The sequence below is a fragment of the Antedon bifida genome, chromosome 6 (assembly GCF_963402885.1).
Source record: "Antedon bifida chromosome 6, ecAntBifi1.1, whole genome shotgun sequence".
NCBI classification, from domain to species: domain Eukaryota; kingdom Metazoa; phylum Echinodermata; class Crinoidea; order Comatulida; family Antedonidae; genus Antedon; species Antedon bifida.
This window is the reverse complement of record NC_136231.1, coordinates 13626180-13650057: the sequence shown is the minus strand read 5'-3', so window position 1 is coordinate 13650057 and position 23878 is coordinate 13626180. Positions and strand designations below refer to the sequence as shown.

At 34.5% G+C, this 23878-nt stretch overlaps 2 protein-coding genes across 2 annotated transcripts in view; one reads left to right on the top strand and one right to left on the bottom strand.

Annotated features, from left to right (window-relative positions):
- The window catches only part of LOC144845486 (E3 ubiquitin-protein ligase RNF170-like), a 291346-nt gene that overhangs the window by 109227 nt on the left and 158241 nt on the right, over window positions 1-23878 (bottom strand). The gene's annotated exons all lie outside the window — the stretch shown is intronic.
- LOC144845485 (SET domain-containing protein 9-like) lies at window positions 3262-20957 on the top strand. The gene is made up of 7 exons (XM_078702863.1): window positions 3262-3393; window positions 11607-11704; window positions 12463-12606; window positions 18130-18253; window positions 18758-18873; window positions 18982-19108; window positions 19548-20957. The coding sequence occupies exons 1-7, from the start codon at window positions 3311-3313 to the stop codon at window positions 19633-19635; spliced, it is 780 nt and encodes a 259-aa protein (XP_078558989.1). The 5' UTR covers window positions 3262-3310; the 3' UTR covers window positions 19636-20957.

Genomic DNA, 23878 nt, shown 5'->3' with positions numbered 1-23878 from the left:
GCGAATCGGAAATTTTTGGGATACTGTTTGGGGCAACTTACATGGTAAAGTTGCTGTCAGTGGTATTTCCGTATATCCCAAAGGGTAATAGTTACACAATGTAAAAGGGATTTTTTCGTGTGGCTCTTCGCATGATTTAATCTTGTAGGGTCCAACGGGCATTTTTGGGCTACTGTCTGGACTTACAAAATAAAGTTGCTGTCATGAGTATATATCCCAATGCCAACAGTTCCAATAAAAAATGATTTTTTTTATAGTAATTCACACACATTTATTCACAATTCACAATTACAATATTTAATTAAGAAGCGAGTGGTTGTCAGTTTGGTAACCATTTAAATGCATTTAAATGTACGGTACATACATGCCAGAACATTCAACAAAAATTATGTACAAAAGAGTAAAAACATTGGGAAAATCACCCTCTACTTGAATAGTGACGCACATAAGCGCGACCACCAATCATTTCCTTTTTTTGTTCATTATCATTTTTTTTACATGTTACTTACCTTACCTTACTTAAATATGTTGCCTGGACATTTTAAAGCTTAAGCTTCCAGTGGGGTACCCCTTTTCTCGTTTATTATCTATTATTTTAGAAAATGTTAACTGTATTTTTTGTTTTTATTTGAGAAATAAATTTATTATTGATTGATTGATTGAATTTGAAATTTGGTAGTATGCGTTACTACACGTTTAATATGTTACTACATAATTCATATTTTCAACATATGTTTTTTTTATCGCTAAAGTTTAAAAAAATGTGTTGGAATTGTATGTTCTTTCATAAGTATTTATCTTAGTCAAGTTATTAAAATCACTGATGTGGCTTGAAACTAATTTTTCCTATTCATAACGGATGAAGTGACCGATATTGAACATTATATACAAAGTTTGAAATATTTTTGAATTTGAGAAGTACCATTTTTCGATATTTTTGTATGTGATTTTTTTGACTGTGCTCCACTATGCGCCAAAATGGGTCCACTGTGGAGCACAGTGCATTAACACAACAAAAGTGACTTTATTCAATTTAATATCACTGTGCTCCACTCGTGGCACAATGTTTCACAAATTAAAAATTATTATTATTTCTCCTTGAAGAAAAAATGCATAATAAATATTAAACAATATTTTAAGCTAAGCTTTCAATAAATATTCCATGCATGCTTAACATACGAAAAAATATTAAAATGTAATGATTTTATGTCTATGTTATATCACTGTGCTCTACTGGTGCCAAATTGGGCTACTTGAGCACAGTGTATTAACATACGAAAAGATATTAAAATTTAGTGACTTTTTTCTATTTTATATCACTGTTCTTCCCTGGCGCCAAACTGGTTCCACTTGAGCACAGTGTATTAACATACAAAAAGATATTAAAATTCAGTGACTTGTTTCTATTTTATATCACTGTGCTCCTCTGGCGCCAAATCCACTTGAGCACAGTGTATTAACATACGAAAATATATTAACATTCAGTGACTTATTTCTATTATATCACTGTGCTTCCCTGGCGCCAAATTGGTTCCACTTGAGAACAGTGTATTAACATACAAAAAGATATTAAAATTCAGTGACTTATTTCTACTTTATATCACTGTGCTCCACTGGCGCCAAATTGAGTCAACTTGTTAATTTATTAACACTAGAGGGTGAGCTCGCTTCGCTCGCTCCCCCTCTAGGAAGTGTAGACGATGGTTCTCGGAATGATAATGACTCGGGTAAAAAGGTTTTAGAAGGACGTTCTCCTTGTACGTTTTCTGTCGGTTACCATTATTGAAAATGCTTGACATTCGTAAAACTAAACCTACTCTGTTTCACAGTGTCTTAGATGATTAATAACATTTGAAAGTATAGTGTTTATTGTTTTGTAGGGCCCTTGTAGGGCGGAGGTGGGGAAGCGGAGTTCATCAGAGGGAGGTGCTTATTCGAGGGATATGTTACATTTTTTAGTTTTAATAATAAAAATGGTAAGATTTATAATCAAATGAAATCCTCTAATAGATATGAAAAGTGGTAAAAAAGAATAACAAATGCTTGGTAAATTGTAGATAACAGTGCGATGAATTCTACTACAATAGTATAATTGTGTTATTATAAATGTGGATGGACGTTTATTAGATAGTTGGGTTGGGGGATTATTATTCAAAGTGATGTTTTATTGGAGGCGTTTATTCAAATAAATACTATCCTAATAATTAATACATTATTTAATTTAAACTTTTTTTGAAACTAACGTTTCGACCCAAGAAAGAAGACATTACATCTTGCAACATGGGCAGACATCTCGGTCCTAACGGGACACACAGATAGCCTACAGTATTCCTGCCAGCTTACTCAATAAAACTCGGCTATCGGGATTTCACTCGATTTTAAACAAAATGTCTTATCATCAAATCTCCCTATGTAATTTTATAATACTATTCCCCACAATATATTCCGATTCTTTATGGCGTATATTTAATTTGATCTTTATTAATTTGCAGTATAATGTTTATTTTTTAACTACTGTACCTTCACACGCGCGGTCCGTTCCTAAAATAAACAAAAAACTGAAATGGCTATAGCCACTAATGGCCAACTTAAGCTCCAGTCCTACTATCGGTTTTTTCTTTCGTCTTCCAAAGGGACACTGTATTGATTGATGGAAAGTGCCTGTTTCCAGTCACCTTTAGGGTCAAATCTATTATTTTTACTGCTCCCTTGTGTATAAAAGAGAGAAAATAGTTGAAACCAGGTTGTTGCAAGGTGAATTCATCGTGAACCGCGAAAAATTGAAATTGAGTTGAAAATCTACCGTTGAAATCATAAATTTTGTTAAAAAACTCTTTATAATATCTTCCTAAGATAGAAATATGGAACAATATCGTAATAGTGAAAACTAATGTTATCAAATTTACATGTCACGGTATATCTGAGATAGATCAGGTGCCAAGGCGCCAAATTGAGTCCACTGTTAAAATTCAGTGACTTCTATTTTATATCACTGTGCTCCCCTGGTGCCAAATTGGGTCCACTTGAGCACAGTGTATTAACATACGAAAATATATTAAATTAGTGACTTGATTCTATTTTATATCACTGTGCTACACCGGTGCTAAGTTTGGTCCACTGGATCAGTTACCTTAGCACTATTTCTATTTCGGAAGTAAATAAAGGCATAAATGGCGCTCCGTAGAAGTAGCGAGGCTCCGCGCTCTGAATAATATACCTCGTGAATACTGGAGCTTGGTAACATCTTTATCTTGCGCGCGCCGCTATACAATCTTTGGTAGGAGGCCCAGGCCTAGGCCTTAAATAATTAATGTTGTTCAGAAATGTGTCATCGAAATGGAAATCTTATCGTTACAGGTTTTCACCATGGTTGAAATTTAATATACGTAAAAGGTTGGTACTGCACTTTCGCTTACTAAAATTATAATAGGCATAGGGCAGGGGCCGGGGTGTCAGATGAAATCGGTCGCGCTTGAAATCGGTCGCGTTTGAAATCGGTCGCGATAAAATCAACTTCCGGTATTTTGTATGGCGCGCCGCTAGAGCTATACTTTTGATTATATCGGTCGCGTTTGAAATCGGTCGCATTTGAAATCGGTCGCGCTATTTTGTATGGATCGAGCGGGATGCATGCTAGAACGGGATATACATTTTTCGTTTATATAGATTTAATTGATATTTTTTAGGAACTAGATTATTTATGTGGATATTTTTTACTTGGTTAATAAATATTTATTATCAATCATTAAATTAATTTTTTTTTTGTATTTCACAGGTCTCGGAGAAGGACTGTGTCTTTTCAAAATGGCCATTTCTAAACATGTTTAAATATTATATTAGGCATAATGTTATATTAGGCATATAATAATTTACCTCTATTTATATGTACTGTAATTAATATATTATATAGAGAATATACGTCTGTCGTGTCTTTTATTATGCAAACAATTACGTATGGTTTTAGGATATTAATAAAATATATAGATAATATGCCGTTATAAATCAATCTACCGGCCTACAGTAGGACTATGATGTACAATGATAGATGTGAGAATAATAATGTATGGATAATAAAGGTGGACACGATTCTCAAAGAGGTAATCTGCACTGATATTTAAACATTTAGATTTACGAACGGCGTATGAATGTGAGACACTGAGTTGCACTTACTTAATTATTTACATTAAATGATTATTATAAATGAAGAAATAAAAGATATTCAAATTAAAATCTATAGTATCGCTGACGTATATACGTAAATTATATATAAATCATACTGTCAAATTATAGAAAAAGTGCTTTATTCGGAATTATTATGGATAAGCAAGCCTGTGAGCTACAGCGATTTTAATTGCTTTTGCTTATCCTTGCCTCCTTATATTTCCACGTGTCTTGATTTGGTTACCTAATGTTTTAAATGTATTTCGATTTTAAAGGCTAAATAAAGAATGAATGAATGAACATGATCTCATAATCGCGTCGAGCATCTATAGCTCATTGGATCTTTTCACAAAAACACGTGCAGGAGGCCTATAGACGTTTCAAATGTATGGTTATTAGTAATAGACGTCATCTTTACCTCGCCATGGACAACGATCTTACGTGTTTTGTCCATGATTTGACACACTACTAGTGCGTTTTTTTTAAAAAGGGGAATCCCCGTCAGCAAAATAACGTATTGTTAGAGGAAACAGCTGCACGATCATAGAAGGCGCATCTCCAATATGGCTTATTCGGGGGTTTATTTCAGTAACTCGCCTTTTAACCATCCGCATATAATTATCATTTTACTAAAAACTATTTCAAACATTAGAGATAAAAACATACACGTGATTTGCCTCAACAATAATTATTATACACTTAATATTATCCTACATAACGGATAGAAATAAAATAGAAATAAAAATAAGGTGATCGAATAGTATGTTGTTAACGACATGGATATGATATAATCTGTCACAGCATGCATAAAAATGGATACGCTGGCTTTACAGACTATATTGTAAAAATCATTGTTTTTAAATAATTGTTCTCTTTTACGTAATTGTTTGCATAATAAAAGACACCACAGACGTATGTTCTCTATATAATATATTAATTACAGTACATATAAATAGAGGTAAACTATTATTATATGCCTAATATAAAATTATGCCTAATATAATATTTAAACGTGTTTAGAAATTGCCATTTTGAAAAGACACAGTCCTTCTCCGAGACCTGTGAAATACAAAAAAAAAATTAATTTAATGATTGATAATAAATATTTATTAACCAAGTAAAAAATATCCACATACATAATCTAGTTCTTAAAAAATATCAATTAAATCTATATAAACGAAAAATGTATATCCCGCTCTAGCATGCATCCCGCTCGATCCATACAAAATAGCGCGACCGATTTCAAACGCGACCGATTTCAAACGCGACCGATATCATCAAAAGTATAGCTCTAGCGGCGCGCCATACAAAATACCGGAAGTTGATTTTATCGCGACCGATTTCAAACGCGACCGATTTCATCGTAAACCGGGGCCGGAACGCGTATTTTTTTTTTCCAGGACGAACGTGGGCAGAAATCATGAATAATTCATTACCTTAATTATTTTGTATTATAAAGAATTGCAAGATAGCTGATCTACTTCCTATATATACTAAACCTAACCCTCTAAATAATCTCTCTCAACTATTAAAAAAAACATGTTCATGAAAGACCTCGAACCGAGGGCTCCAGAGTAATAGGCTAAAGCCTTTACCACTAGACCAAACATTTCGGTTGGCAAACACTGTTTACACTAATTATTTAATCTCTCTGCATCAGAGCCATATATAGAGAGAGTTACGACTTTGCGTTCACGGATTTTAGAAAGTCACGTGATGTGCACACCGGCCATGTTTGTGTCCAACTATGCCTATTATGTAGCGTATGGAGTCGAGTCATTTGCTTAAAAAATGTATAACATTCACAAGGCTTTAAATATCGAATTTAATATCAAAACAATCAATTTGTTTAAAGGTTTTTGTTAAGATAATAACGAAATCATAAAGTTACTGCGAACATGATTTTTAAACAACAAAATGTAAAAACAATGCATTACTATAGAGAATCGCTGTACAAACTAAACGCGCACGCGTAGAGCGTGCATGGAGCGCACAACCAGAGCCGTTCCGAAATTGCTATTTTTGTTGTTTTTAATTATGTTCGCAGTAACTTTATAATTTTTTTATTATTTTAACAAAAACCTTTAATCAAATTGATTGTTTTGATATTAAATTCGATAATTAAAGCCTTTTGAACGTTATACATTTTCAAAACAAAAGACTCAACTCCATACGCTACATAGGAATAGTTGGACACAAACATGGCTTCTAATCCATTCGAAGTCGTAACTCTCTCTATATATGGCTCTGCTCTGCATGCTTATATAGCGCCCTCTATAATGTTCTCTATTATGTCATAATTATTCATGAATTATTCATGATTTCTGCCCACGTTCGTCCTGGAAAAAAAAATTACGCGGCCGGAACGCCAAATGATGAAGTGACATTGCCAAATGAGGTTGGCGTGGTCTGTATCGCACAAGGCTAGGTGACTTAATTTGCAGCACGTTTCTGGCGAGCTAATCGTGTTGTTAAATATTGCTATTACAGTATTTATTTCCAAATAAACACAAACTGAAAATTATTAACCTGAGTATTTCTAACCTAATAATCTTTACTCATTGTATGAAATTAAACCATTACAGGGCCGTAGCCAGGATTTGTCAAGGAGGGGTTCGGACACTAACTAAGTATTTGGGTCCATTCCCCCCCCCCCCCCCCCCCCCCCCTTCTGGGATGGGGCCTGAGGCGAAGCGAATTTTGTTAAATGACACCCCTAGATGGCCGGAAAAGACACTCTCATGCAGCATGCTACCAATGAGCAAAACGATCGTACTTGGACTAGTGGACTACTTAAAGGACGATAACATTTGTTTCCGTATGTTTAGATGCGCATGCTCTGTGCGGAACCGCCGATTGTTTTATCATTTACTAGGTATTTTGTTTTGTTCAATAAGTTCAATGCGAACATACGTCTAGGAGAAGCCCCGAAAAAAACACACTGGGTGAAGGCAAATGCAATTCTTATTATAGCTCTATCTATAATATTTATTTGTTGAGGAAATTAAATATACCAATGTAAATAGGTGATATTGAGTACGTATCGGCTGGTGGTCTAGAAAAAAATAATCGGATGCCATAATGTGAACTACAGTACATGATACCATAGATATTATAGTGTAAAATATAAATATTTACTATAATCCTCTATGATTTTATTTATTTTATTCATTTCGGCAATAAACATAAAATAATAATTACAAAAACATAGAAATATATATATATATGAAGTACAAGACACGAAGCCGAGGAGAGACAAAAGCATTAAACAAAACGCTGTCACTGGTAAGGTGTGTCTCTCCAACACAAAAATTACAAATAACAAGAATATATACTAAAATAACATAGACATTTCATTTCATTTAAAAAGTTAAAAGGTTTCTCTCCGACATTTAAAATATAGCTTTAGAGATAATTTAAAATTAATAAATGAACCATTAACAAAAATATCGCAAATCTCATTGGGTATTATGGAATTCCAAGTTCTAGTGAATCTGGTCGGGATGCAAAATTTTGACATATCATTACTGGAGCGAAGATGCTTGAAAGTGAGAGTATCATGACGATTATTAACTATGAGTAAATTATAAATAATAGATCTTTGATGATAAAGTAAAACATTGCAAACAAATAGAACAGTATAACAATCTCTAATGGCGATTGTGGATACATTATACTTCATAGCCACACATAATACTGAAGTATGTCGGAAGGCTATATACTTTATGCATGCTACCTGACTGCCAGTGATGATCTAAACAATTGGTACGCAGTTGTCTGGCGGTGTCCTTTGTACAAATCGTTCGTGCCCCAGCTCGCTGTGAGACGCGTCAATATCATGTTACATGCAGGGACCAAACATTTATTTTTCAGGTTAAAATCGGCAATTCATTTGCAACTCTTAGAAATTTACAGACATGTATCCCTCGAAGTACGCTCATACAGGGAAGAAGGTACTGCATGAGTGGCATGTATTTGGAGGATTTTCGGAGATGAGGGTGAGGTATTGGGCATGTCGGGGATGGGGGTTCGCAGTTGGTTAAGGGGGGTTCGCTGTAAAGGGGGGGTTCGCCCGAACCATAAAAACCCCCCCTGGCTACGGGCCTGCATTATAACTGAAACATACGACGACAATTTACGATTTTAGTGTAAAAAAACGAAAGGCACTGTCATCAAAAAATATAGAACACTCGACAATAATGCATGATGGGAAGTCTACCGACCCCTTTCTAAGCAGCTGGAAAAGAAGACTACTCATTTTAGCGCCAAAGGGAAGTGTCAATTTACCTTTGGGGCTAAAACGTTGAGTGTTTGAGTTATGGGACGCCATTTCTGCATTATTTCCTAATAATATTTTGATTTGACGTTCCTTTCGTCGGTACATTATTCCCGTTATTATTTTGTTCGTTTTTATGAATTTCTATGTTTATGTTTTCAAATTAAAATGATTATTCGTTGAATTTGAATGTATCCGTTATTCTATTGAATATTCATATATATTTTTTTGTTTAACATTGCTTACTATATAGTTTTCTAACCTTTTAGTTTCATTTTTTTTCAATTCCGTTCTTTTTAAATGTATAATGTTTTTTATTTATAAGTTCTTTAAGAATATGAGTTACATGATCACATTTTTGTTTTGTCACTTATTATACCTACAGTATAACACTATATTTACTTTGATGTCTGAAACATTAAAACATAAATTCGCAATAATGGCGAACCTAAGTCGCAAATTGTTAGTTAGATATTCGTTATAATTTTATCATCTCATTTGTTACACGTGTGTGTGTGTGACCTATAATAAATAAATAAGGGATGGCAGGCCTACGTCGAGGGGAAATTCATCAAATTGTTTCATCAAAACAATAACAATAACCAAATTTTGCAATAAAGATGAGATATGGCGTTGTTCTCTTTTGTTATCAATCTTTTCATGTCACGTACCGTAATAGAAGGATAACAGTTGAACATGCATATCACAATAAATAATTAATGGTACCTAATTAATTCAGCATTTTCATCAAGTTTTAACAATCTTTGATGTCAGAAACATTCCCAATAATAGAGACTAATTTTGCAATATGTTAGATATTTTATTCAGCTGGTACTTTTTACCTTGATGTCGGGAACATTTGAACATAAATTCGCAATAATGGATCATAATTGTGCAATGAAGTCGTGTCATCTTGTTCATATGATGTGGAAAAAAACTTTGGATGGGATGGGGTGAGCGAAATTCTAAGCAAGCTAAATACATGATACTTATTTTGAGGTTGGAAAAAGCATGTGAATTCGCAAATAATTGAACCTAATTTTGCAATGAAGTCGTCATCTCATTTGTTTATATCGATGTGAGAAAAAGTTTGGATAGGAATGTGGTGAGCGAAATTCTAAGCAAGTATTACTTCGAAGTCGGGAACAACCTTAAATTCGCAATAATGCAATGGAACCTAATTTTTTTGCAATGAAGTCGCTCACCTTGTTTGTACGTTCATACGATGTTGGAAACACGTTTGGAGGGGTGGACGAAATTCTAGGAAGCTAAATACAGTTAGTTATAACACTAATTATTTTGAGGTCGGGAATATTAGAATTTATACTTAAATGGAACCTAATTTTGCATGCATTATTTTCATCTCGGTTGTTCGTTCCATCAATTCATATGTCGTACAGTGGAACATGCATGCACTGTTATACGTTGTGGGGTGATAAGAGTGGGATGCTACTGTAATCAAGTTAATATATTATTTATTGACATACAGTAATTTAATTAGCTATATCGATGGAATAGTAAATTAGGCCTATATTTACACATTTGCAGCCTTCATTATTTATAGAATAAATCAGCATTAAATAAACCAGTGGGTAAATCTTTATGGAATTCATTTAAAAACAATATGCTATATAACATGGAATGTGAAACATATAACAATAAAGAAACAAGTATAGAAAAATGGGTAGCTTTAAAAAATACTATTATGCTAATATAATTTATAATTTGCTACGATTATCAGAAAAGGAATTCACTGTGATACGAGTTACAGGTGGTACTGATCTGATTTTATTTCGTTTTATCTTGTATAAATACATTGTATAATCCGGGTTGTAAAATGAAAACAAACAAATGAAAATCTCACAAATTCTTTAGGCCTATGCGTAAAATATTTTAAAATGAGATATAGATGATAATGATGATCATTGTCAAGTGTATATAAAAATATAAGAACATTAATGAAAATAGGAGGTAATACGAATTCATAAATGTAAAAATATTACTGATGAATTGTAACGACATTGGGAATTAACAATGTGTTAAATAATATGATTTTATGTAATGACATGAGATACTGAATGTGAATAAAATGGTGTTTGCGCCACAAAAGAGAAAAAAAAAAGCTATCGATGGAATGGTGGGTACGAAATCTATGATAATTTAGCTACTTATCTGAATTAAATTCGACGGGAACCTGATTTCACAAGAGGACCTCTTATATGAGTTTGTGAGGACTCCGTTTATAGAGGACATCTTAATATCTGTTCTAAAGACTCCTTAATATCAGTTCTAGAATTAACCTTAATATCAGTTCTTTCTAATGAAGAATCTGGGCAATTTACAATCAAGCAACAACACCACATAATTCTACTGTACGTGAACTAGCCTTAATACCGCCTGATTAAGGTATATAGGCCTACAGTATTAGCTTCAGAATAAATGACGACGCATTCTACAGATATTTAAAAAAATGAAAATATTAAATTGGCTTCGTGGAAATGTTGTACCTTGGTAGACAGACCCCCAAGCAGACAGCCCACATTACAGACAATCTGCACTGCAGCACAATCTGTTGGTTTCAACTGTACACGCGGTGATTCAACTAAAAGCAGTAAAAAGATTTTGGCACACAAGGCGTATCATATAATTTGCGGACCATGACCGAAGCACTTCCGCTTCGATCTATTCGACGAAAATCAAAAAAGGATAACTATTTTCTGCTTTATATTTAATTTAATGTAATGGTGATCTAATAACAGGCGTAACAACACATACAGTAATCCATATTGTAGTTTAATACTGGCTTATATATGTTTGTTTTATAAAACTGTATTTTAAAAAATGAACTTAATTTTGCAATAGTACCTAATTTGGCGCCTTAGACGCCAAATTAAGTGCGGTACCTCATTTGGCAGTGGTACCTCATTTGGCGTGACAGGGGGCTAGGCTAGGTAGGCTAGGCCTAGCTAGGCTACTATTGACTCGAGCTTATTAATCCATACATCGTTTTTTTTTAAATGTAAAAATTTAAAAAACATTCACCCACTGCACGGCCGCGGCGGTGATGGTGATTGATGACTATCTCTCTAGTAATTAGTTAGTAGGCCTAGGCTAGGCCTATAATATTATTGATTTTTGTTTTAATTTTAATGTATTCCACTTATTATAGAAATGCAAGGCAAGTAGCAGAAAATTTGGATAAGATACTTGAAGATGAAGACATTATTGGAAACATTGCTGACTTCTTTGTAGCATTAGAAAAAAAGGGTGAGTCTCCATGAGTAAAATGGTGTAATTTTTAAATCAACCTCTTCATTAATTTTCATAAAACAAATAAAATCTATCTGCTGGAAAATGTCCAGCTATTAAATCATGGTAATGTAAAAATGTATTACCTGTGCAATTTTAGACAATAATATAGTTCTAAAAAAATGAATATCGGCCTTGTAGTTTTTTTTTTTCATTATCTTCCCAACTCAACGCAATCTTCCCATTTACAGAAGTGATATGTTCAGATGATTCATTGCTTTTGTGATTGTATAAATTATTTGCCTTACACATGTATGTCTTTGCGTTGCACCTTAGTGGTGGGAATGAAAGTTTAAAGATGTATTGTCCGCCTGAAAAAAATATTTATTAATTTTTTTAAAATATGCCATTTTAATGTCACATAATAGTTATCCACTTTGAAAAAAAATTGAATAAAAAAAAATTTACTTACCTGAAAAAATCGGTTTTTGGTTGAATTTGACCATTATTTTGTCATTTAATATGAGAAAACATTTTTTTAGTGTTTTTTACGTAAGGGATTAACTTTAATTATTAAAAAGTAACCTACAGGTGTCAAAGTCTGATTTAATTAATCTTCATTTTTCATGTTTTTGGGGGACAGTACATCTTTAAGTTTACGGTGCAACTAAAAAAACTGGAAAATCAACAAACTATCAGAAGTAATAATTGAGAGCATAACAGAATTTTGATCCAATAACATTTCTGTTTATTGATAAAAAATGTATTTTTTATAGGTACGGAAGATGTGGAAAGTGTAATGAATAGACACTTTGGGTTTGTTGTTCGTCGTGGACCTAGTAAAGTGGTAGATGGAGATATGGGTGTAATAGTAAGCAAAGGCTACATTCCAGCTGGAAGTGTCACCTCTATTTATCCAGGTGTGTATCATCTATTTAATGTCTACTAAGCAGTACAAACTTGTACAAGTAATTTAAAGATTTACTGACCCCAAGAAAAAATAATTCTTAACAAATATTTGTTATATATACCATTTTAATGTGACATAATAGTTATCCACTTTGACCAGACCAAAAATTTAACAGAGGAAAAATGGCAAAATCAGCACTGTGGTCATGTTACAAGAGTAGTCAAAACAATATAGATTCTCTGATAAAAATCCTAGAAAGTAGGAACAATTTTGACATTTTTCCCCTAACTGAGCAAACAATGCTCAAATTGGTTGCTCAAATTGGTTGCCCAGAAAATTGATTTTTGGTTGAATTAATTTTGTCATTTTACAAGTTAATTCATTATTTGTTTATATTTTTTTCTATGGAAGTGATTAACTTCAAAGTCTAATTTAATAATCATTTTTCTTGTTTGTGAGGGGTGCGCAGCTCTATTTTTCAAAATTGTCTTAGCTCCACCCAAGCTATGGTAGGGCTGGTCCTGAAGACCTATATATTGTAGTGAAATTTGACACCCCTTTCTTAATTTATGGAACTATTGAAATACCATCGGAGTGTCAATACATTGCTACGGCGTACATGAAAAGAACCAGTGAGAAACAGAAGGTGAATGGATAGTGGAACCGAAGGGTTTTCTATTCTACGCTTTTATTATTATTCATGGTATCTTTATTTGTAAAAAAAACATTAAAATACAGTGGCAGCCAAAAGCTGAAATAAATTATCGTTTACAATTACAATTTAATTAATTAAATAAACAACAACGATACACTTATTGCACTCACTAATATTAGAGAAAAAAACATTTTAAAAATCAAGAAACCATACAAAAACAGTGACATTCGCTTTATTGTAGGCCGAACTGTAGTAGACCCAAATGCTCAACCGTTCCCGCTTCTTATACTAAATCCTGGAGCTGAAATGAAAATGATTGGCTGGTACGAAAGTTCGTGTCCTGACCCCAGGTACGATAGAACATCCAGTCACTACCAGAACGGTAAAGAACGAGACACTGTCTGGTAAGATGTTACCTGCGCATTTGGCGGAACTTTATGACCGTAGCATAAAGGGTGTAAAAGTGTACAGGATGAAACGACCAAGCCTATAGAACACGGGTTCACTGATTGATAGTACCACTTTCAGTACTATTCATAACTTGTTAGCTGATGATCCTGATCTCATACCAACTGTGTAACAATGTTACAAAGCATTAGTAACTACATTTTGTCATCAACAGATCTCTTTAAAAATATTGCAATTACAACCAACAAAGTGTTAATATCTGCAATAAGTAAACATATCGCGGTCTCAAAATATCACAATACACTGTACAATATAACAGTCAAAGTTCAAGAATTTAAGAGTCGGATGGTCACTGGCAAAAACGAATTTCTTTTCCGGTTTGTTCAACATGCCGGGCATCGAAAGCGACGCCCATGGGGCATGAGCTCGAAATCACTGAACAAGGCATGGTTAACATTTTTTAGAATAGCCCTACTTTTTTCTAGAGTTTGCATGTCACAGAAAGAAGATAAGCTACGAAGTTGACAACCTATTAATTTAGAACTTAAATTAAAGATGTATTGTCCCTTGAAACACAAAAAAATGAAGGTCAAAATATTCTAAATTTAAATTGGCCATATCAAAGTAATATTAAAGTTATTCACTTTAAGTCGAAAATTCGAGCTAAAAGCAATGGGGTATGTTTTGATCGAAAACTTTGACTGGAAGTCAGAGTTATTTATTTAACAAAAAAACGTCTGTATTTCAGTTAAATGATTTTTTTTTTCGACAAATTTTTGGTGATAGTTAATAACTATTATGATACTTCAAATTGACCCACCTTTTTTCGAAATCTGTTATTTTTTATTTTTTTGGAATTAGTCAAAGGGACAATACATCTTTAACAATTATTTGTAGTGAGTTTCTCTCTTTGAACCTAAGACTAAAAAACCAGCATATAAAGGACAAAGTTAAAACGTTTTAATTGCCTCTATAATAACAGACAGTATTGAACTAAGCGACCTTGATCAAACCCAACGCCTTGGTAAAAGGAAGTTAGACGCAACAAAATCAAAATTATTATTAAATAAATTATTATTATTATTATATTATCATCAAATTCACGTCGTACCGTTCCCGATCAGAAGTCAAAAAAAGAAAACTTAACATCTAAACGCCTTAATCTGCTTCATAAGACCTCAAACAATGAAGCTGTGGAAGCCGCATGGTCAATACGGACGTATCACGTGCATACTAAAAAGAAACAAGAAAAAGATGGTAATAAAACCGGAGTCTGATCTTCGCTGCATCTAAATGATAACCTTTCAGGATGTTCTACATGGATCAACGAACAAATATGTACTCTCGTAACCCTTGTGTTTTCTTTTATTGTGGGTACTGTATATATACTCCCCTCCTCTGACCCCAATCAATTCTCAATTCAACTTGACATTGTCCTTTCCAATTTAACAAAGAAAATAAAATGTTTATAGGTCTATTCTTGGAAATTCTTTAACATTGACATTCTTAAACATGAATCAGACAATACTGCCCGTCGATTCATCAATTTTCATAACCCCGTCCTAGAAGATGAGATCATACACATTTTCTCCTCCTTCGATAACAATAAAGCTCCTGGTACTGATGATTTCTATACTAAAGCCATTAAACATGTTATTAATCTTATCTCCCTTCCCTTGTGTCACATTTGGAATCTTGTCCTCTGAAAAGGTGTTTTTCCAAATAGAGGTTGAAGCTGGCACGCATTACCCCTATTTACAAATCTGGCCCCAAATCAAACCTTTCTAACTATCGTCCTATTTCCATCCTGTCAATCTTTTTGAAAGCCTTGGAAAGAGTTATCTATGATAGAACATTTTCATTTATCAACAAACATAACATTCTCTTCAAGAGGCAATATGGCTTTAGAAAAGGACATAACTCCGCCATGGCTCTGATCGATCTCACTAACAAAACAATATTATTCATGCATGCATTCGAAAATCGTCAATTTGGAATCAGACTTTTCACCATTGACCATAAATTCTACTTTTTAAATGGTCTCATGGAATTTTTTAAAAGCTATCTCACTAACCGTTCCCAATGCACTAAATATTTTTACTCTATTTCAAATTTTTGCCCTATCACCTGTGGCGTCCTCCAGGTCTCCTTAGCCTACTTGACCCTCTCCTGTTCACCCTTTACATTAATGATATCCACCGTACCTCGAACCTGCTTAATTTTTTCCTTTATGCTGATGACACTAACACAGTTTTTCATGGCAACAAAAATATTCAAACTCTTTATGACACCTTTAATACCAACGTTATCCCCTTGTCCCAGTACTTTGCTGCTAACAAACTCTCCGTCAATCATAATAAATGTAGCTACATTCTATTTGGAACCCCACAATTGCTGCTCATGTAAGAGAACCCCACGCCGACAACCTATAGAGAACCAGGTGCTGTCAAAGACGCCTACATACCCGTTGCCCAGAATCGATGATTCTCTTGATGCATTATCGGGGACAAAGTGGTTCACTACTTATTAGACTTAGCTTCCGGTTGTTGGCAAGTGGAACGAGGAGAAGGCTGCATTCGTAGTATGAGGTGGCCATTACACGTGGACTATTATGCCTTTCAAACTGCGCAACGCGTCGTTCACTTTCGAACGACTTATTGAACGGGATGCAATGGAAAGAGTTATTGATTTACTTAGACGATGTGATAGTGTATGCCAACTCCATAGAGGACGAGATAGCCAGATTGGGAAAGGTGTTTCAGCGTTTCCGAGACGCAGGGCAAAACCGAATGGGGTGAGAATGCAGAAGCAACGTGAATTTGAAATCCTTAAACAGATGTTACAGACTTCACCTATCCTGGCTTATCCGAATCAAGACGTTGAATTCATTCTGGACACGGATGCTAGTAATTATGCATTAGGAGGGGTCTTATCACAGGTCCATGATGGACAGGAACGACTTGTGGCTTACGGTAGTCGAACGGACATTTGGGCCTACGTATATGGACGAACAATTGTTTTACAATCCAGACCGATCATTTATCTTTAAGATGAAACATAAACTAGCCAGGTGGTTTGAGGTTGTAAGCTTGTTCAGTTCAATGCTGATGGATTATCTCGTCGACCGTACAAACAGTTTTGGAAAAGGTGGTAAAACACCTGTACTTGCAGAGGAACCTGGATTACCAAAAACCTGTACCCGCAGAAGAGCCTGTACCTAACGAACCTGTACTTGCAGAAGAACCTGTACCTAAAGAACATGTACTTGCAGGGAAACTTGTACATGAAAAACCTGTGTCAAAACCACCAGTCGAAAACCATATCCGACTGTCACGACTAGAACCGGAAATACCGAACGAAACATTAAAAACCCGGCAGTTAGAGGATAAATCCATCGCATGATGGGTGTACAGTGTGAAAGAAAATGGTACTGCTAGGCCCGATTGGGTGGGCATGTCTCCGGCGAAACGGGCATATTGGTTACTATAGGACCTGTTAGAAATACGAAATGGAACTTTGTGCAGAAAATTGGAAAACGATTATGGGAGTACCAGTACGAAAGTTGTGTTTCCAAGTAAGCTCCGGTCCCAGGAGATGGACGAAGTGCACAGAGGTGTTACCAGTGGACATATCTTGGTGGTAACGAAGACGTTAGGAAGATTGAAACAAATATTTTATTGGCCCCAAATGCACCTGGACGTACGAGCATATATAAGGAAGTGTTGGCCATGTGCTAATCGAAAGACAGCGCATGAACCAATGGAACGGGTAGCAATGTGCATCCTGGCTCCCCTACCCCAGTCGACTAGAGGCAAGTCTGTGCTTGTGGTGGGCGAGTATCTAACCAAATGGATGGAACTTTTATCCGATTGCTGATGAATATGCAGAGACAGTGACAAAAAAGTTTGTGGAGGAATTCGTGCTTCAATACAAAGTACCTAAACAACTACACTCTGATCAGGGTAGAAACTTTGAGTCGGCTGCAGAAATGTGCACATTACTTGGCACCATAAGACCAGAACTTGACAATCGTTGGTGGTCCTTACCTGATCTGCAAAAAAGTTGTCCGAAGGACCAGATCTAACTGTAAATACACCGCACACTTCTACTATTCCTGACTCATCAGGGCCCAAACCAGATGACTCAACACAATATCCCAAACGGCAGAATCTGAACCGGCAAAATTTCTCCAAGAATAATAATAGTAGACCCTCTGAGTTAAATTTATGTAATCTTTATAATTGTATTTGATGATTCAAGTTGTTGAGAGGTGGGGGGATGTAGCGAAATGTGTTACCCCTATATATGTAAGACTTCTACACCCCATTCTTAATTTGTGGAACTGTCCTCTTGGGAGACTGCTGATTGGTGGGTAGATATGGTAACATTAGAAGAAATAAACCTGCATATGTTTTACCTGTCTACTACTGTAGTAGTACAGTAGTATTAAAAGGTATTCATTTTTTATAGGTACAATTTATCAACCATACGACCCGATTTTCTTCCAGTCAATAAATAATTCATTCATATTCCGCTGTCTTGATGGAATTCACATTGATGGTAATGATAAGAGACTGTCAAAAATGATCTTTAGGTAAAGTTTATCATTCCTTAATATTTTTACCGAAAAAACAATCACATATTTAATTTACAGATCAAACCAATGTCGATGTTATTTTATTTGTGCTGTCGCCTCGTGAAAATATAACCTTTCATCTGTCATCTCTCGAAATTATTTGTACCGTCACACTCAGAGACAGTCATTGTATAATATACCATATATCCTCTGGTATAATCCCATCCCCATAAAACACGAAATTGGGCCGCCTTTGCGGGTGGGACTATATTTGAGGAAAGCCTGGTTCAGGAAAAAAACATGATTGGAAAGCATCTCTTTTAAAAACTCATCTGAACTGGTTAGAGAGAGGCCTACATCCACACCAAAAGTTAATACTGGGACTATCCCCAGGGATACGGTATGCCTGTTTGTGAAATCAGATATAAAGTAGGGGGGTGGGATTAGACCCGAAGTGCGATTATACCCGAGGATATACGGAATTAAGTTCATCCTTTGGAAAATGTTTAAATTTTCATTTAGATCATGTTCACAACGTGATTGTGTTGGTCCGTACATGGTGAGCGATATGTCGTGGTTGACCCCTGAACTCTCAAACCCTTTATCTATTGGCCAGTATGTTAACAATCAAACTAAGAGTAAGTTCATTGTTTATTCTAGTAATTTATATTATACTTTATCAGACTTGATTTTAAAATAAATATTTTATTGAAAATTTTAAATTTATTTAATTTTTACTTTTATAGAATTTCCTGCCAACGTTGCATACCAAGAAATAGATTTTACTGAAAATTTTGCATTTGAATTACGAAAGTATTTACCATACATATTTTATAGTGCCAGTTCTGATATTGAGCAGAGCTCAACTAACAGGTAGGCCTAACATGAGTTATCGTACCGCACTGGAAGGAAATCATGTAGTGGAACTGTATCTTGGTGGTTAACATGCTTGCCTTCCAATCCCAAGGTTCAGGGTTCAATCCTGACCTAGTGCCAGGTTGTAACTCACCACTGTTTCCAATCCATTCCCTAAGCCTCAAATGAGACTTAGTTTTCACGTAATAATCGTTTACTACTTATCAACATTCAAAATACATAATTTTAATATTAAATAAAAAAGATATAATGAAATAAATATACATAGTGTATGTAATTAGAAAATTCGGTATTTGAATGTGGTTTACACCAATGACTTTACACTATTTTGTATTTTAAATGATATGTGTAAACTTGAAAAAGGTAGGTAAAATCACCACAAGAGAGTGCACTTTGTTATTTTATATTGCATTCTTTCTTTGTTTTTTTCCCCTAGATTAATTCGCTCAGTTGTGCTGGTATCTTTACGAGACATTCGTGAAGGAGAGGAACTGTTGTCATCATATTTTAACATAATCAGTTGATAAATATGCATACATTAGTTTTGCTAGACTTGCTGTATTACAGTATTTTATGTATACTCTGTAAAGGGTAAATAACTTGAATTTATATATAGTAAACACATATTAAATATAATACATTGGCGAGATGAGGGATTTGCTCAGGCGTGACGAGAAAGTATTGAGATAAACAACCCAGTAACTTTTACTAGGTAATGAATTTATTCAATTCTGCAAGAATCAAAACGAAACAATGTATAAGTAAACAAGTAAATATTACATAAATCCAATCCAGTTAGTTTCACAAATGAAAAGCAGTAAACAAATGACAAGCATAACAATGGTATGACTAATTAACAGTTCAATGCATTTATATCATAATCATTTTTAGTCAAACTTAGAATACAGTAATCAGTGCTATAATTCAGTATTGTAAACCAATTTAAAGCATAATACATGAGTGTATCACTGTCAGTGAACATGTTAATTGATAATTACTATTTATATAGATCAGTAATTAATAACATTAAATTATAACAATATTCAGACGAACTTAAAACTATTCTCCCAAACTACATCATAGTACATCACAACAGTACATTGGATTAGTGTTCCTGCCAGTATTCTGAATAAAAGGGGATAAACATTAGCAAAATAGCCACATTCCAAAGCAAGGCACACCATCGTGAAAATGTGAGACTGATCTTAGAGAACAGTATGCGCAACAAACATAGTTCTTACTCTTATATAAGCATATTTTAACCAGAATTATGTTTCAATTACCCGAATGTGGTATCAGAATATGGTTTTATTAATTAAACGTAAATAATCTTAAAATGTTCAGATAGACGACTTTATCGACCATCGTTCTGGACCGCAAGATGCTGCGCGTCAACTAATAGTCCAGTCAAAATAGTACCTTCACCCACCACTAATTGCGAAAAAATTTTTTTTACCACAATGCATTTTAGTATGGTCCCTAAACACTATACTAAAAGTCCCCCAAAATCCCAACATGGGAAATTCGTCTAATTTGCATAATATGCAAATTATCCTTTTTTCATGATGAATTAATCTATTTTCTTTATATTTTAATCTCAACGATTATAAGTAACGTCTTAGTTAAGTCGAAGATGCTCTCCAGATGGAATGCCATCCTGAGATGAGTAGTAGTAATTTTGTTTATTTTATTTATTTCATTTATATGTAATTTACTTTCTATGGACCAGAGTTTCCGAAATAAAAGATTGAATGAATGAATGAATAAATATGCATAAAATGCTGCAATTCAATCAAACTAAGCATTAAAACTCACATTTTTATGGTCAATAGAAAGAGTAAACACACGCTAGGAATAAATTTGAATAAAATTTGCATATTATGCAAAATTAACATTGCAAATGTCATATTTTTGTTTTAATAGTGAATTTTCGAAATGAAAATATGCATATTAATAACATTAATAGTTTTATGTATATTTTTTAATAAGCTCCTTCATATGGTAATCATGCAACAAGGATCTTAAATTTGGATTCAATTGAACAATGTCTAAGAACCACATTGATTTTAAAATTTAAATCAAATTTGCATATAATTTATGCAAATTCGGATCATCTAAAGTATGTTCAGTGTAATATTATTGTTCTTGATTTTACCTGCTTAAAAATAATCGGGAATAAATAAAGCACTTTTAGTTATGATTCTGGAATTTCAAATGTTGTAAAGCATATCAATCATAATCATTGACATCATCTATATCTACCGAAGAAGAGTTTGTGCAACTGGAACCTTTGCACACCCCACATATCCATGTACAACTAATTGAATATCGTTTACAAGTGCATCTGCTAGTACTGCAACCAGTTTTTCAGTTACATATGATTATCTTGATCAACTTTTCACGTGCAGCGGGGAGATGTGTTTGTAATGGCAGCAGTTGTCCATTAGTTACTAGATGAGTGGAAATAGATGAAAAGTAGGCGTTGAGTCAAACAAATTGCAACAGTTTGTTTTTTTGATGAATCATGTTCAATCATTAAATGCTTATAAATCAGGTAATACAAAGCTAAACATGTTGATTTTAGGGTCTATACCTATGTTTTCAATACCAAAGAATCCATTTATGTCACTTTTATTTTTGCTAAAGTAGCCATTTTGAAATCCAATATGGCCGACATCCACAATTGTACCGTTTTATGCTTTTAAAGCATAACAAAATATCACTACTACTTAAAAAATAATACTGGTTATTATTAACATTACTTCTATTATGATAAAATGAAGAATGTTCCAGAATAAAAAAAATAAAAATAACAATCCCATAATTCCAAGCAAAACAAAAGATCCTGATTGACTGAAAGTTTTCCCAGGAAAAATGAATGACATGAAGAAAGTACATACAGAATCTAGTATTTCTTAATACTAATTCCTTCAAGTAAGTTTCCAGAGTTTCTGAATATCAATCAACAGTAGTTCTAAACATCAGTATTTATATAAAACCTAGGCCGTGTGTAGGCCTAGGTGGCATATCCTAAGTCAGTTAGGCATAGGCCTAGGCGGCATGAGCCTAAGTCAGTTAGGCCTAGGCAGCATAGCCTAAGTCAGTTAGGCCTAGGCGGCATGAGCCTAAGTCAGTTAGGCCTAGCCTAGGCAGCATAGCCTAAGTCAGTTAGGCCTAGGCGGCATGAGCCTAAGTCAGTTAGGCCTAGGCAGCATAGCCTAAGTCAGTTAGGCTTAGGCAGCATAGCCTAAGTCAATTAGGCCTAGGCAGCATAGCCTAGTCAGTTAGGCCTAGGCAGCATAGCCTAAGTCAGTTAGGCCTAGGCAGCATAGCCTAAGTCAGTTAGGCCTAGGCGGCACGAGCCTAAGCAAGATAGGCCTAGTGATGGTTTAGGCATGGTCAGCTTAGGCCTATGTAGTTCAACTTGGGCTTAGACTAGCTTGAATCTAATTTTAGAGCTAATGACCAAAAGAACCAAAGACCTTTCTTTATCTTTTCTTATACAATATAGTTTGCAAGAAAACAAATTATAAGGAAGGGAAAATAAGTATTTGAATTGTTTTAACTTACAGGACTATGAGTAGGCCTATGCAAAACCAAGAAGACCATTCTGAGACAGATTTATGTCCATTATGTGATAAGAGTATGACTGATGATGATGGTAAAAGAACAGTAAACATTACTCAAAAAGCAGCAAGGACAGTAAATGAAGCTAGTAAAGAAAGAGGAACATCATTGCAAGTAGTAGCCGGTCAGGTCCTCCACTCAGACTGCAGAAAAGCATTTACCAACAAGAGAAACATTGCTGTCGCTAAAAAAAGAAAGGCGGAAGAATTTATTGTTGAGACACCATCTTTGAGATCAAAGCAGTCAATATTCAATTTTTCTAGCCATTGTCTTTATTGTGAAAGTAAGGTAGTTGATGAAGATGGAAATCGTCTTGAAAATGTATACAGAGTAGCTTCTTGGAATTGTCAAGATTCTATTTTAAATTCCTGTAAGATCCGAGGAGATAAATGGGCAGATGATATGCGATCTTGTGTTGTTTTTGCTCAAGACTTACCAGCCGTTGATGCTGTATATCATCAAGTTTGTAGCGTCAATTTCAGAACTGGCAGAAACATTCCTAACAAGTACGACACTAATTCTGGTGGAGACAAACAAACTCGCCCTGGGCGAAAACCTGATGCCACTCGTGAACAGGCTTTTTTTACTAGTACTAGAAGAGTTTTTGGAAAATGAGGAAGAGCAGACTACAATATCTGATCTAGTTGATAGAATTACATGCTTGTGTTCAGAGCCATATAGCAATATCTACATGAAGGTAAAACTATGAATATTTTGGAGATTCCATGATGATTACTCAAGTTGGTAACCGTTCAAATATTATTACAATTCGTAAATCAGCTGCAAAAATATTGAATGAATTTTATGTAAATCACAAACAAGAAGAAAATGAAGAAGTACGTAAGAAAAACATTTTAAGAGCTGCTGCAGCATTAATTAAAGCAGACATCGATCAGGTAAAGGATAGTCGAGACATATATCCTGATCTTCAAGGTCTCGGAAATATAGAACGTAACTTAGCATATCTTCCAATGTCACTCAGAATGTTTTTAAGTGATATTTTTAGAGGGAATAAAACTTCTAATGAAATAAAAATTGCAGAAATTGGACAGAGTATCATGCAGCAGACTAGACCAAGAAGTATTGTAGCACCCATCCCGTTTGGATTAACTATGCAGTTGCATTGGAAATGGGGCTCTA